At 39.2% G+C, this 16,993-nt stretch overlaps 1 protein-coding gene across 1 annotated transcript in view; it reads left to right on the forward strand.

The window, feature by feature from the left end:
* LOC123600971 (beta-galactosidase-1-like protein 3) overlaps positions 1–16,781 on the forward strand; it is a 63,512-nt gene extending 46,731 nt beyond the window's left edge. Inside the window, exons 19-20 of the mRNA XM_045483531.1 lie at positions 16,150–16,266; positions 16,407–16,781. Coding sequence (XP_045339487.1) covers positions 16,150–16,266; positions 16,407–16,472 — 183 coding nt within the window. The 3' untranslated portion in view covers positions 16,473–16,781. The remainder of the gene's footprint in view (positions 1–16,149; positions 16,267–16,406) is intronic.
* The last annotated feature ends 212 nt before the right edge of the window (positions 16,782–16,993 follow it).

The raw sequence follows: 16,993 nt of genomic DNA on the forward strand, positions 1-16,993 counted from the left end.
TTTTCCCATTCCATTGGTTGCCTTTTAGTTTTGTTGATTGTTTCCTTTGCAGTGCAGAAGCTTTTTATCTTCATGAGGTTCCAATAGTTCATTTTTGCTTTTAATTCTTTGCCTTTGGAGATGTGTCAAGTAAGAAATTGCTGCAGCTGAGGTCAGAGAGGTTTTTTCCTGCTTTCTCCTCTAGGGTTTTGATTGTTTCCTGTTTCACTTTCAGGTCCTTCATCCATTTTGAGTTTACATTTGTGAATGTGTAAGAAAGTGGTCTAGTTTCATTCTTCTGCATGTTGCTGTCCAGTTCTCCCAGCACCATTTTTTAAAGAGACTGTCTTTTTTCCATTGGATATTATTTCCTGCTTTGTCAAAGATTAGTTGGCCACACATTTGTGGGTCCAATTCTGGAGTCTCTATTCAATTCCATTGGTCTATGTGTCTGTTTTTGTGCCAATACCATACTGTCTTGATGATTACAGCTTTGTAGTAGAGGCTAAAGTCTGGAATTGTGATGCTTCTCGCCTTGGTATTCTTCTTCAATATTACTTTGGCTATTCAGAGTCTTTTGTGGTTCCATACAAATTTTAGGATTTCTTTTTCTTTTTTTTTTTTATTTTTTTTTAACGTTTATCTATTTTTGAGACAGAGAGAGACAGAGCATGAACGGGGGAGGGGCAGAGAGAGAGGGAGACACAGAATTGGAAGTAGGCTCCAGTCTCTGAGCCATCAGCCCAGAGCCCGATGCGGGGCTCGAACTGACTGACCGTGAGATTGTGACCTGAGCTGAAGTCGGACGCTTAACCGACTAAGCCACCCAGGCGCCCCTAGGAGTGCTTTTTCTAGCTTTGAGAAGAATGCTGGTGCAATTTTGATTGGAATTGCATTGAATGTGTAGGTAGCTTTGGGTAGTATTGACATTTTAACAATATTTATTCTTCCAAACCATGAGCACAGAATGTTTTTTCCATTTCTTTGTATCCTCTTCAATTTCCTTCATAAGCTTTCTATAGTTTTCAGCATACAGAGCTTTTGCATCTTTGGTTAGGTTTATTCCTAGGTATTTTATGACTCTTGGTGCAGTTGTGAATGAGATCAGTTACTTTATTTGTGTTTCTGTTGCTTCATTGTTGGTGTATAAGAATGCAACTGATTTCTGTACATTAATTTTGTATCCAGTGACTTTGCTGAATTCATGTATCGGTTCTAGCAGACTTTTGGTGGAGTCTGTCGGGTTTTCTATGTAGAGTATCATGTAATCTGCAAAAAGGAAAAGCTTAACTTCATCTTTGCCAATTTTGATGCCTTTGGTTTCCTTTTGTTGTCTGATTGCTGATGCTAGCACTTCCAACACTATGTTAAACAACATTGGTGAGAGTGGACATCTCTGTCGTGTTCCTGATCTCAGGGGAAAAGCTCTCAGTTTTTCCCCATTGAGGATGATGTTAGCTGTGGGCTTTTCATAAATGGCTTTTATGATGTTTAAGTATGTTCCTTCTATCCGACTCTCACTCTCTCAAGTGTCTTTATGAAGAAAGATGGTGAATTTTGTCAAATGCTTTTTCTGCATCGATTGAGAGGATCATATGGTTCTTATCTTTTCTTTTATTAATGTGATGTATCACATTGATTCATTTGCGAATGTTGAACCAGCCCTGCATCCCAGGAATGAATCCCACTTGATCATGGTGAATAATTCTTTTTATATGCTGTTGAATTCGATTTGTTAGTATCTTATTGAGAATTTTTACATCCATATTCATCAGGGATATTGGCCTGTAGTTCTCTTTTTTTGCTGGGTCTCTCTCTGGTTTAGGAATCAAAGTAATACTGGCTTCATAGAATGAGTCTGGAAGTTTTCCTTCCCTTTCTATTTTTTGGAATAGCTTGAGAAGGATAGGTATTATCTCTGCTTTAAACATCTGGTAGAACTCCCCCGGGAAGCCATCTGGTCCTGGACTCTTATTTCTTGGGAGATTTTGGATAACTGATTCAATTTCTTCACTGGTTATGGGTCTGTTCAAGTTTTCTATTCCTTCCTGTTTGAGTTTTGGAAGTGTGTGGGTGCTTAGGAATGTGTCCATTTCTTCCAGGTTGTCCGGTTTGTTGGCATATAATTTTTCATAGTATTCCCTGATAATTGTTTATATCTCTGAGGGATTGGTTGTAGTAACTCCATTTTCATTCATGATTTTATCTATTTGGGTTCTCTCCCTTTTCTTTTTGAGAAGCCTAGCTAGAGGTTTATCAATTTTTTTTTTCAAAAAACCAACTCTTGGTATCATTGATCTTCCTACTGTTTTTAGGTTCTATATTGTTTATTTCTGCTCTGATCTTTATTATTTCTCTTCTGCTGGGTTTGGGGTGTCTTTGCTCTTCTGATTCTATTTCCTTTAGGTGTGCTGTTAGATTTTATATTTGTGATTTTTCTTGTTTCTTGAGATAGGCCTGGATTTCAATGTATTTTCCTCTCAGGACTGCCTTTCCTGCATCCCAAAGCTTTTATATTGCTGTATTTTCATCTTCATTTCTGCCCATGTATTTTCAAATTTCTTCTGTAATTGCCTGGTTGACCCATTCATTCTTTAGTAGGGTGATCTTTAACCTCCATGCTTTTGGAGGTTTTCCCGGCTTTTTCCTGTGGTTGATATCAAGTTTGATAGCATTGTGGTCTGAAAGTGTGCATGGTATGTTCTCAACTCTTTTATACTTATGAAGGGCTGTTTTGTGACCCAGTATGTGATCTATCTTAGAGAATGCTTCATGTGCACTCGAGAAGAAAGTATATTCAGTTGCGTTTGGATGCAGAGTTCTAAATATATCTGTCAAGTCTATCTGATCCAATGTATATTTCAGGGCCTTTGTTTCTTTACTGATCCTGTGTCTAGATGATCTATCCATTGTTGTAAGTGGAGTATTAAAGTCCCCTGCAATTACCACATTCTTATCAATAAGTTGCTTATGTTTGTGATTGTTTTATATATTTGGGGGCTCCTGTATTCCACGCATAGACATTTATAATAGTTAGCTTTTCCTGATGGATAGACCCTGTAATTCTTATATACTGCCCTTCTTCATATCTTGGTACAGCCTTTAATTTAAAGTCTAGTTTGTCTGATATAAGTATGGCTACTCCAGCTTTCTTTTGACTTCCAGTAGCATGATAGATAGTTCTCCATCCCCTCCCTCCCAATCTGAAGGTGTCCTCGGGTCTAAAATGAGTCTCCTGTAGACAGTAAATAGAGGGGTATTGTTTTTTTTATCCATTCTAATGCCCTATGTCTTTTGGTTGGAGCATTCAGTCCCTTTACATACAGTGTTATTAGTGAAAGATATGGGTTTAGAGTCATTGTGATATCTGTAGGGTTCATGCTTGTACTGATGTCTCTGGTACTTTGTGGTCCTTGCAACATTTCACTCACAGAGTTCCCCTTAGGATTTCTTGTAGGGCTGGTTTAGTGGTGATGAATTCCTTCAGTTTTTGTTTGTTTCCGAAAACCTTTATCTCTCCTTGTATTCTGAATCACAGACTTTCTGGGTAAAGGATTCTTGGCTGCATATTTTTTCTGTTCATCACTTTGAAGATTTCCTGCCATTCCTTTCTGGCCTGCCAAGTTTCAGTAGATAGGTCTGCTACTACCGTTATGTGTCTACCTTTGTATGTTAGGGCCCATTTATCCATACCTGCTTTCATTTTTTTTTCAATATATGAAGTTTATTGTCAAATTGGTTTCCATACAACACCCAGTGCTCATCAAAAAGGTGCCCTCCTCAATACCCATCACCCACCCTCCCCTCCCTCCCACCCCCATCAACCCTCAGTTTGTTCTCAGTTTTTAAGAGTCTCTTATGCTTTGGCTATCTCCCACTCTAACCTCTTTTTGTTTATTTCCTTCCCCTCCCCCATGGGTTTCTGTTAAGTTTCTCAGGATGCACATAAGAGTGAAACCGTATGGTATCTGTCTTTCTCTGTATGGCTTATTTCACTTAGCATAACACTCTCCAGTTCCATCCATGTTGCTACAAAGGGCCACATTTCATTCTTTCTCATTGCCAGGTAGTATTCCATTGTGTATATAAACCACAATTTCTTTATCCATTCATCAGTTGATGGACATTTAGGCTCTTTCCATAATTTGGCTATTGTTGACAGTGCTTCTATAAACATTGGGGTACAAGTGCCCCTATGCATCAGTACTCCTGTATCTCTTGGGTAAATTCCTAGCAGTGCTATTGCTGGGTCATAGGGTAGGTCTATTTTTACTTTTTTGAGGAACCTCCACACTGTTTTCCAGAGTGGCTGCACCAATTTGCATTCCCACCAACAGTGCAAGAGGGTTCCTGTTTCTCCACATCCTCGTCAGCATCTATAGTCTCCTGATTTGTTTATTTTGGCCACTCTGACTGGAGTGAGGTGATATCTGAGTGTGGTTTTGATTTGTATTTCCCTGATGAGGAGTGACGTTGAGCATCTTTTCATGTGCCTGTTAGCCATCTGGATGTCTTCTTTAGAGAAGTGTCTATTCATGTTTTCTGCCCATTTCTTCACTGGATTCTTTGTTTTTCGGGTGTGGAGTTTGGTGAGCTCTTTATAGATATTGGATACTAGCCCTTTTTCCGATATGTCATTTGCAAATATCTTTTCCCATTCCATTGGTTGCCTTTTAGTTTTGTTGGTTGTTTCCTTTGCTGTGCAGAAGCTTTTTATCTTCTTTTTTTTTTTTTTAATTTTTTTTTTCAACGTTTATTTATTTTTGGGACAGAGAGAGACAGAGCATGAACGGGGGAGGGGCAGAGAGAGAGGGAGACACAGAATCGGAAACAGGCTCCAGGCTCTGAGCCATCAGCCCAGAGCCCGACGCGGGGCTCGAACTCACGGGCTGCGAGATCGTGACCTGGCTGAAGTCGGACGCTTAACCGACTGCGCCACCCAGGCGCCCCGCTTTTTATCTTCTTAAGGTCCCAGTAGTTCATTTTTGCTTTTAATTCCCTTGCCTTTGGGGATGTGTCAAGTAAGAAATTGCTACGGCTGAGGTCAGAGAGGTCTTTTCCTGCTTTCTCCTCTAGGGTTTTGATGGTTTCCTGTCTCACATTCAGGTCCTTTATCCATTTTGAGTTTATTTTTGTGAATGGTGTGAGAAAGTGGTCTAGTTTCAACCTTCTGCATGTTGCTGTCCAGTTCTCCCAGCACCATTTTTTAAAGAGACTGTCTTTTTTCCATTGCATATTCTTTCCTGCCTTGTCAAAGATGAGTTGGCCATACGTTTGTGGGTCTAGTTCTGGCGTTTCTATTCTATTCCATTGGTCTATGTGTCTGTTTTTGTGCCAATACCATGCTGTCTTGATGATTACAGCTCTGTAGTAGAGGCTAATGTCTGGGATTGGGATGCCTCCTGCTTTGGTCTTCTTCTTCAAAATTACTTTGGCTATTCTGGGCCTTTTGTGGTTCCATATGAATTTTAGGATTGCTTGTTCTAGTTTCGAGAAGAATGCTGGTGCAGTTTTGATTGGGATGGCATTGAATGTGTAGATAGCTTTGGGTAGTATTGACATTTTCACAATATTTATTCTTCCAATATATGAGCACGGAATGTTTTTCCATTTCTTTATATCTTCTTCAATTTCCTTCAAGAGCTTTCTATAGTTTTCAGCATACAGAGCTTTTACATCTTTGGTTAGGTTTCTTCCTAGGTATTTTATGCTTCTTGGTGCAATTGTGAATGGGATCAGTTTCTTTATTTGTCTTTCTTTTGCTTCATTATTAGCGTATAAGAATGCAACTGATTTGTACATTGATTTTGTATCCTGCAACTTTGCTAAATTCATGTATCAGTTCTAGCAGACTTCTGGTGGAGTCTATCGGATTTTCCATGTATAATATCATGTCATCTGCAAAAAGTGAAAGCTTAACTTCATCTTTGCCAATTTTGATGCCTTTGATTTCCTTTTGTTGTCTGATTGCTGATGCTAGCACTTCCAACACTATGTTAAACAACAGCGGTGAGAGTGGACATCCCTGTCGTGTTCCTGATCTCAGGGAAAAAGCTCTCAGTTTTTCCCCATTGAGGATATTAGCTGTGGGCTTTTCATAAATGGCTTTTATGATGTTTAAGTATGTTCCTTCTATCCCGACTTTCTCGAGGGTTTTTATTAAGAAAGGTTGCTGAATTTTGTCAAAGGCCTTTTCTGCATCGATTGACAGGATCATATGGTTCTTCTCTTTTTTTTTTTGTTAATGTGATGTATCACGTTGATTGATTTGCGAATGTTGAACCAGCCCTGCATCCCAGGAATGAATCCCACTTGATCATGGTGAATAATTCTTTTTATATGCTGTTGAATTCAATTTGCTAGTATCTTATTGAGAATTTGTACATCCATATTCATCAGGGATATTGGCCTGTAGTTCTCTTTTTTTGCTGGGTCTCTCTCTGGTTTAGGAATCAAAGTAATGCTTGCTTCAGAAAGTGAGTCTGTAAGTTTTCCTTCCCTTTCTATTTTTTGGAATAGCTTGAGAAGGATAGGTATTATCTCTGCTTTAAACATCTGATAGGACTCCCCTGGGAAGCCGTCTGGTCCTGGACTCTTATTTGTTGGGAGATTTTTGATGACTGATTCAATTTGTGCGCTGGTTATGGGTCTGTTCAAGCTTTCTATTTCCTCCTGATTGAGTTTTGGAAGCTTGTGGGTTTTTAGGAATTTGTCCATTTCTTCCAGGTTGTCCAGTTTGTTGGCATATAATTTTTCATAGTATCCCCTGATAATTGCTTGTCTCTCTGAGGGATTGGTTGTAATAATTCCATTTTCATTCATGATTTTATCTATTTGGGTTCTCTCCCTTTTCTTTTTGAGAAGCCTGGCTAGAGGTTTATCAATTTTGTTTATTTTTTCAAAAAACCAGCTCATGGTTTCGTTGATCTGCTCTACAGTTTTTTTAGATTCTTTATTGTTTATTTCTGCTCTGATCTTTATTATTTCTCTTCTGCTGCTGGATTTAGGCTGCCTTTGCTGTTCTACTTCTATTTCCTTTAGGTGTGCTGTTAGATTTTGTATTTGGGATTTTTCTTGTTTCTGGAGATAGGCTTAGACTGGAACGTATTTTCCTCTCAGGACTGCCTTTGCTGCATCCCAAAGCGTTTGGATTGTTGTATTTTCATTTTCATTTGTTTCCAGATATTTTTTAATTTCTTCTCTAATTGTCTGGTTGACCCATTCATTCTTTAGTAGGGTGATCTTTAACCTCCATGCTTTTGGAGGTTTTCCAGACTTTTTCCTGTGGTTGATTTCAAGCTTCATAGCATTGTGGTCTGAAAGTATGCATGGTATGATTTCAATTCTTGTCTACGTATGAAGGGCTGTTTTGTGACCCAATAGGTGATCTATCTTGGAGAATGTTCCATGTGCACTAGAGAAGAAAGTATATTGTGTTGCTTTTGGATGCAGAGTTCTAAATATATCTGTCAAGTCCATCTGATCCAATGTATCATTCTGGGCCCTTGTTTCTTTATTGACCGTGTGTCTAGATGATCTATCCATTTCTGTAAGTGGAGTGTTAAAGTCCCCTGCAATTACCACATTCTTATCAATAAGGTTGCTTATGTTTATGAGTAATTTTTTTATATATTTGGGGGCTCCTGTATTCGGTGCATAGACGTTTATAATTGTTAGCTCTTCCTGATGGATAGACCCTGTGATTATTATGTAATGCCTTTCTTCATCTCTTGTTATAGCCTTTAATTTAAAGTCTCGTTTGTCTGATATAAGTATGGCTACTCCAGCTTTCTTTTGACTTCCAGTGGCATGATAAATATTTCTCCATCCCCTCCCTCTCAATCTGAAGGTGTCCTCAGGTCTAAAATGAGTCTCTTGTAGACAGCAAATAGATGGGTCTTGGTTTTTTATCCATTCTGATACCCTTGTCTTTTGGTTGGCACATTTAATCCATTTACATTCAGTGTTATTATAGAAAGATATGGGTTTAGAGTCATTGCGATGTCCCTAGTTTTCATGCTTGTAGTGATGTCTCTGGAACTTTGTCTCATAGGATCCCCCTTAGGATCTCTTGTAGGGCTGGTTTAGTGTGACGAATTCCTTCAGTTTTTGTTTGGGAAGACCTTTATCTCTCCTTCTATTCTAAATGACAGATTTGCTGGATAAAGGATTCTCAGCTGCATATTTTTTCTGTTCATCACATTAAAGATCTACTGCCATTCCTTTCTGGCCCGCCAAGTTTCAGTAGAGAGATTGGTCACTAGTCTTATAGGTCTCCCTTTATATGTTATAGTACGTTTACCTCTAGCAGCTTTCAGAATTTTCTCTTTATCCTTGTATTTTGCCAGTTTCACTATGATATGTCGTGCAGAAGATCGATTCAAGTTACGTCTGAAGGGAGTTCTCTGTGCCTCTTGGATTTCAATGCCTTTTTCCTTCCCCAGATCCGGGAAGTTCTCAGCTATTGTTTCTTCAAGTACACCTTCAGCACCTTTCCCTGTCTCTTCCTCCTCTGGAATACCAATTATGCATAGATTATTTCTCTTTAGTGCATCACTTAGTTCTCTAATTTTCCCCTCATACTCCTGGATTTTTTTATCTCTCTTTTTCTCAGCTTCTTCTTTTTCCATAATTTTTTCTTCTAGTTCACCTATTCTCTCCTCTGCCTCTTCAATCCGAGCCGTAGTTGTCTCCATTTTATTTTGCAGTTCATTGATAGCATTTTTTAGCTCCTCCTGGCTGTTCCTTAGCCCCTTGATCTCTGTAGCAAGAGATTCTCTGCTGTCCTTTATACTGTTTTCAAGCCCAGTGATTAATTTTATGACTATTTTTCTAAATTCACTTTCTGTTATATTGTTTAAATCATTTTTGATCAGTTCGTTAGCTGTTGTTATTTCCTGGACGTTTTTCTGAGGGGAATTCTTCCGTTTTGTCATTTTGGATAGTCCCTGGAGTGGTGCAGGACTGCAGGGCCCTTCCCCTGTGCTGTTTTGAATAACTTGTGATGGTGGGCAGGGCCACAGTCAGACCTGATGTCTGCCCCCAGCCCACCACTGGGGTCACAGTCAGACGCTCCTAGGGGCGGGATTCACTGTGGGGTGGAGTGGCCCGTCTGGGCTACTTGCACACTGCCAGGCTTGTGGTGCTGGGGATCTGGTGTATTAGCTGGGGTGGATCGGCATGGTGCACGGGGGTGGGAGGGGCAGGCGAGGGCATGGTGCACAGGAGCGGAGGGGCAGGCTCAGCTCGCTTTTCCTTTGGAGATACGCTTTGGTAGGGGCCCTGGGGCCCCGGGATGGAGTCAGACCCGCCAGAGGGATGGATCTGCAGAAGCACAGCAGAGCATACACTGCCCCTCCTACCCTCTTCTGTGGGCCTCTTGGCTCAGGGGAGTCCGTTCTGCTAGTGTTCTGGCGATTTTCTGGGTTATTTCCTTGTTTGTGTGGTGCAAGCAAGTTTCCTGGCAAGAACTGGTTCCCTTTGGGATTTTGGCTGGGGGATAGGCAAGGGAGATGGCGCTGGCAAGTGCCTTTGTTCCCTGCCAAGCTGAGCTCTATCGTCCAGGGCTCAACAACTCTCTCTCCTGTTGTCCTCCAGCCCTCCCGTTCTCCGAGCAGAGCTGTTAGCTTATAACCTTCCAGATGTCAAGTCCCGCTTGCTGTCGGAACACACTCTGTCTGGCCCCTCCGCTTTTGCAAGCCAGACTCAGGGGCTCTGCTTGGCCGGCGGGCCGCCCCTCCACCCCGGCTCCCTCCCACCAGTCCGTGGAGCACACACTGCCTCGCTGCCCTTCCTACCCTCTTCTGTGGGCCTCTCGTCTGTGCTTGGCTCCGCAGATTCCATTCTGCTAGTCTTCTGGTGGTTTTCTGGGTTATTTAGGCAGGTGTAGGTGGAATCTAAGTGATAAGCAGGACGTGCAGTGAGCCCAGCATCCTCCTACACCGCCATCTTCCCAGGATCCCCCATACCTGCTTTCAGAATTTTCTCTTTATCCTTGTATTTTGCCAGTTTCACTATGATATGCCATGCAGAAGATTGATTCAAGTTATGTCTGAAGGATGTTCTCTGTGCCTCTTGGATTTCAATTCCTGTTTCCTTCCCCAGATAGGGAAGTTCTCAGCTATGATTTTTTCAAGTACACCTTCAGCCCCTTTCTGTCTCTCTTCTTCTGGAATTCGTATGATATGGATATTGTTCCATTTGATTGAATCACTTAGTTCTCTAGTTCTCCCCTCATACTCTGGATTTTTTTTATCTCTCTTTTTCTCAGCTTCCTCTTTTCTATAATTTTATCTTCTAATTCACCTATTCTCTCCTCTGCCTCTTCAATCCGTGCTATGGCTGCCTCCATTTTATTTTGCATCTCATTTATAGCATTGTTTAGCTCCTCATGACTATTTCTTAGTCCCTTGATCTTTGTAGTAATAGACTCTCTGCTGTCCTCTCTGCCTTTTCAAGCCCAGCGATTAATTTTATGACTATTATTCTAAATTTTTGTTCTGTTATATTGCCTAAATCGTTTTTTTATCAATTCATTAGCTGTCGCTACTTCCTGGAGTTTCTTTTTAGGAGAATTCTTCCGTTTCACTATTTTAGGTAGTCCCTGCTGTGGCTCCGAACTGCTGGGCACTTCCCCTGTGCTGTCCAGAGTAACTTGTGTTGGTGGGTGGGGCAGTCAGATCCGATGTCTGCCCCCAGCCATCGCTGGGTCCACAGTCAGACTGGTGTGTACCTTATCTTCCCCTCTCCCAGGGGCAAGGACTCACTGTGGAGTGGTGTGGCTCCTGTCTCAACCACTTGCCTACTGCCAGGCTTGTGGTGCTGCTTCTATGGGATCTGGCGTATTAGCCATGGTGGGTCCGCAAGGTGCACAGGGGTGGGAGGGGCAGGCACAGCTGGCTTTGCTGTTGGTGGTCCCCTGCATGAGGAGCCCTGCAGCATTGGGAGAGAGGCAGGCTGGTCGGAGGGATGGATCCACAGAAGCGCAGTGTTGGGCATTTTTGCAGTGCAAGCAAGTTCAGTGATGGGAACTGCTTCCCTTTGGAATTTAGGCTGGGGGATGGGAGAGGGAGATTGCACTTGCCAGCGCCTTTGTTCACCTGCCAAACTGAGCTCTGTCTTCCGGGACTCAACAACTTTCCCTCCTGGTGTCCTCTCGCCCTCCCCACTCTCTGAGAGCAGAGCTATTGACTTTTAACATTCCAGATGTTAAGTCCCGCTGGCTGTCAGACCCACAGAATCCAGCCCCTCCACCTTTGTGAGCCAGACTTTGGGGCTCTGCCTTGCTGGGCGGGCTGCCCCTACACTGCCCTGGTTCCCTACTGCCAGTCTGTGTAGCATACACTGCCTCTGTGCCCTTCCTACCCTCTTCTGTGGGCCTCTTGGCTCAGGGGAGTCCATTCTGCTAGTGTTCTGGTGATTTTCTGGGTTATTTAGGCAGATGTGGGTGGAATCTAAATGATCAGCTGGACGAGGTGAGCCCAGCGTCTTCCTATGCCTCCATCTTCTATCTCTGACTACTATAAATATTAAGACTACTTTTGTGTTTATATTTGTGACTGAAATATCTTAGTTATATTTTGGTACCAAGTATTAAGACCCCCAGAAATGATTTGGGAAGTAAAGTTTGTGTAAGCCTGGTATTATTTCTTACATGTTTGGTAGATTTCCTTAGTTGAACCATGTAGGGCTAACATTTTTTGTGTGTGTGTGGGAAGGTTTGTAAGTGTGAATTAAAATCCTTCAAGATTAAAGTACTATTCAGATTTTGTTTCTTTAAAAGTTGGCTTTCATAAAATTTGTTTTTCTGGGAATTTTTCCATTCCATCTGAATTTTCAATGTATTATGTTTTATTGTTCCTTTTTATGTTTCACTGGAATATTACCAATTTATTAATCTTTCAAAGAATCAATGGTTGGCTGTGACTTTTACTGTATTATATAGTTCTTTTCTGTTTCATTTCTTCCATTGCCTTTATTATTATTATTATTATTATTATTTTGTTTTTTGTGAAATCCTGTACTATCTTTGCAAATTTCTTATAGATCTGAAACTATTTAATTTTTTAATTTTTGTTAATGTTTATTTATTTTTGAGAGAGAGAGAGAGAGAGAGAGCATGAGTGGGGAAAGAGCAGAGAGGAAGACACAGAATCTGAAGCAGGCTCCAGGCTCTGAGCTGTCAGCACAGAGCCTAATGTGGGGCTCAAACTCACGAACCATGAAGTCATGACCTGAGCCAAAGTCAGACATTTAACCGATGGAGCCACCCAGGCAACCAATCTGAAACTATTTTAAAATAAAAATATATTGGGGCATCTAGGTGGCTCAGTCAGTTAAGCATCTGACTTCGGCTCAGGTCATGATCTTGCAGTTCATGGGTTCAAGCCCCATGTCAGGATGTCTGCTGTCATAACAGAGCCCACTTTGGATCCTCTGTCCCCCTCTCACTCTGCCTTTCCCCCACCCACATGATAAAAATAAATAAACCTTAAAATAAAATAAAATAAAATATTAAACATTTAAAAATATTTTTCTAACATATATTACTTTAATGGTCCAAATTCTAAATACTAATAATTTCCCATCACCTAGTTCTATTGTTTTGCTTTTTAAAGATTTTTATTCAAGTATAATTAACATCCAGTGTTATGTTAGTTTTAGATGTACAATATAATGATTCACCAATTAGATACATTTCTCAGTGCTCAGGAAGATGAGAGTACTCTCAGTCCCCATCACCTATTTCACCCATTCCTCCACTCACCTTCCTTCTGGCAACCACTAGTTAGTTCTCTGTATGTAAGAGTCTGTTTTCTCACTTGTATCTATTTTTCTTTGTTAATTTGTTTTGTTATTTAAATTTCACATATGAACGACATCATATGGTATCTTTCTGTATGACTTATTTCACTTAGCATTAATACCTTCTAGGTCCATCCATGTTGATGCAAATTGTAAGATCTCATTCTTTTTTTATGGCTGAGTAATATTCCATTTACTCAACTTCCTTATCCATTCACCTATCCATGGGTACTTGGGTTGCTATCATATCTTGGCTATTATAAATAATGCTGTAATAAACATAGAGATGCATATATTTTTTTAAATTAATATTTTGTTTTCTTTGGGTAAATACCTAGTAGTGCAATTACTGGATCATATAGTAATTCTATTTTAAATCTTTTAAAAAAATGTTTATTTATTTATTTTGAGAGAGACAGACAGTGCAAGTGGGAGAGGGGCAGAGAGAGAGAGGGAAGAGAGAGAATCCTAAGAGGTTCCATACTGCCAGCACTGAACCAGACAGGGGACTTATACCCACAAAGTGTGAGATCATGACCTGAGTCAATATCGAGAGCTGTATGCTTAACCCACTGAGCCACCCAGGTGCCCCTCCATTTTAAATTTTTGGAGAAAACTCCATACTGATTTCCAGAGTAGCTATACCAATTTGCATTCCCACCAACAGTGCATGAGGGTTTTGTTTTATCCACATCCTTGGCAACACTTGCTATTTCTTGTTTATTTGTTTTTTAAATTTTTTGATAATAGCCATTCTGAAAGTGTAAAGTGTTTTGTTTGTTCTACTTTTTATCTTAGTAGTTATCTTCTTTCTTTTTATTCTTTTTTAACATATGAATTGAAATTATTTTTCATTTAAATATGAATTTGGCTGTATCCCATAAGTTTAAAACATTTATTGACGTGAAATTCACATTAACATAAAATTAACCATTTTAAAAGTTATTTTAAGTTTATTTTCAGAGATAGATCAATGAGTGCATGTGTGTAAGCAGGGGAGGGGCAAGGAGAGAGGGTTAGAGAGAATCCAAAGCAGGCTCCACACTGTCAGTGCAGAGCCTGATGCAGAGATTGAACTCACAAACCATGAGATCATGACCTGAGCCAAAATCAAGTGTCAGACAACCAACTGAGCCAACCAGGTGCCCCTAAAATTAACCATTTTAAAGTGAACAATTCAGAGGCATTTAGTACATTTACAATGAATGCAACCATTCCTCATCTAGTTCCAAAACACTTTTATAACCCTAAAAGGAAACCCTGTACCCATTAAGCAGTTACTTCCCCATCTTCCCCTCCCCTCAGCCCCTGAAAAACAATAATCTCCTTGTGTCAATGGATTTGTCTATTCTGGATATATATGCTTTAAGTTTTTATATGTTTTATTTTCAACACCAATGAATTCAAATATGTTCTAATTTCCCTCATGATTTTTGCTTTGGCCTCTGGGTTACTTAGAAGTGTACATGTTTCATAATTTCCAAATATTTGGCTACTTTATACTATTTTTTGTTATCAATTGTGTTTTTTTTTTTGCATTGTGGTCTGAGAACTTTAAAATACAACACTTGTTTAGTCCACCATGGGGTAAAATTTATAAAGATTATTATGTATACTTGAAAGAACAGGTATATTCTGCATGTATTTTAGATCAATTTTCTACATGTGTCAATTAGTTCAACTTTATTACCTTATTTTAAATATTGTGTCTTTATTGATTCCTGTGTACTTTACCTATTAGCTATTGAAACATTGTGTGAATGTTTTAGACTATGGTTGTGAATTTTATTTCTCCTGTTATTTCATCAATTTTGCTTATATATTCTGAATCTATACTTTTACCTTCTTAATATATCATTATCATTCAGAGTAGATTAAGATTTTTATCATCAGGAGGTGTTTCACTTTACCTCTAGTAGTGCTCCTTACCTTAAACGTCAACATTTTCTGACATAGCAACTTCATTTTGCTTATGGTTTTTCTATTCTATCTTTTTATGTTTTTTCTTTTATTTTGTTTGATGTCTTTATAGTTTAGATTGTTTTCTTATAAATATCATATAACTGCTTTATTTAACATGCAGTCCAGAAATCTTAGTTTTATTAACTGGAGCATTTCGGAGGCCCTAATTTTATATGTTGGACCATTTTGCCATATACCTTTTGCCTCTTCCTGTCTTGTGTGCTTCTCATTCTTCTTTCCTCTCAGCTTAATTTTGAAAACTTTCTCTCCTATTATTAAGTTTAGTAATTCTATATTTAGCTATATTCTCTATTTACTGTATCTAATCTGCTATTCAAAACATCTGTTAAATCCTTAATTTTAATTATTATAATTTTTAGTTCTAGAATTTTCATTATATAATTTTAGATGTTTTTTATAGCTTCCTTTTTTTTACAAAATTCTAGGTCGTTTCTTTGAACTCTACGAAAATACTAATTTAATAAGCATAATTATTTTAAAGCCTGTGATTTGTAAATCCATTATCTGCATCACCTGTGCATCTATTCTTATTGTCTTTTGTTCCTCTTTTGTATTGTATTGTGTTGTATTTATTTTATTTTATTTTATTTTATTTTGTTGTCTTCCCCACATCATCTGCTTGATTATTTTTTGTTGAGTTCCAGAAATTATATATGAAAAATGCTAAAAATAATTTAAAGCCTAAAATGATGTTAGAGGGTTTACATCCACCTCTGTATTGATTAGTTACACTAGTAATCACTTTACTACAATTACGAGGACTGAAATGATTTGAATCAAGGCTTCCATCCAATGGCTGGACTATTTCTTGTTTATTCTTCTCCTCAGGTGTAGCCCCTCAGGATCACAACCCAGAGTGTAAATTACTTAGTAAGATTCCATGGTATCTAGCTTTTGTTCCCCTAAACTTGTGAGGCTGTGAAAGGTTCTGCTCAGCTTCTCAGCCACCTCTTTCTAAATAAGCAGATGCCTCTAGTGGAAAAATTGTCTCAATATCTTCTTGTCTCTCAGTTTTCTTTTCCTAGATGTTAGTTCTGTCATTCATCATTGTATTGCAAGCCGATTTTTAAAAATGTGTAGCTTTTATAACTGTTCTTAGCATTAGTATTCATCTTTACGACCTAGTAGTTACCTCTGGAAACAGAACAACAGCTTAAAAAAAAACTGCAGCAAAATATATCATGGGGCATTAAAGGGTTGGTTCGTGTTTTTCTCTGTCATCCCTAAACTAGTTACAGCTTGGTAGAACATATCCCAGTCTAAACTCACTTCCACTTTCAGTGCCACAAAGCATTGAGTCTTGCTCTCGCTCCCAAAAGTGCCTTAGGTTTTCCCTTGCCGGTGTGAATCTGTTCCTATGTCTCAAGATTCCATCCTTTTCAGAACTGGAATTATGGGTTTGTGTTCATCAATGGACGTAACCTTGGGCGATATTCAATTATTGGACCTCAGGAAACACTTTACCTCCCTGGTACCTGGCTTCATCCAAGAGACAATGAGGTGAGTTCCCCCATCCCTACTTTTATGTTTTATGAACATTAATATCTGCCTTCATGCCCAGAATGCAATTCAGGGTTTTTTTCCATTCTGTACTGAATAGGCTTACCCTTTCTTACTGTCAACATTTCTTTTCTTCATAGATCATCCTGTTTGAGAAAAGGAAGAGTGGTTCATACATCCAAACTATAGATGAACCCAAGCTGTAATACTGTGTTATGACACATTTCTTAGATTGTTGGAACTCATCTACAAGCAGTTTTTTTTGTAGGAAGATTTGTGTTGAGAAAATCAGTGTTGCCTACAATAGCAGAAATGTAAAAAGAACCTAAAAACTCAACAGGGAAGTTGTTATAAGTATTATACTATATCCATGTCATGCCTATTTTAGGCTTTAACAAGTCTTCAACATCTTCAATGACTGATTTACCCAGTTAGATGCCTAATCCTTAGCATATTCTTATTCTCTAATCAAGTGTGCTTTTAGGTATATATGAATAAAATAGCACCAAATTTTATTTATGTTTGTTCCTACTCAGGTGGGAGGGAAAAAAAAAAGAGTCTCTGGCCTAAGAGAGAATAAGGATTACTGCTCTATGTCAGAGAAAGTACTGTATATGCTGATGGGCAAATTCCTGGTGTTTGTGTGTGTGTGTGTGTGTGTGTGTGTATGTGTATGTGCATGTGTGCATGTAGGTGGGAGGAATACAAGGCACCAGGAACAATGTCT

This window comes from Leopardus geoffroyi, chromosome D1 (genome assembly GCF_018350155.1).
Source record: "Leopardus geoffroyi isolate Oge1 chromosome D1, O.geoffroyi_Oge1_pat1.0, whole genome shotgun sequence".
Classification (NCBI taxonomy): domain Eukaryota; kingdom Metazoa; phylum Chordata; class Mammalia; order Carnivora; family Felidae; genus Leopardus; species Leopardus geoffroyi.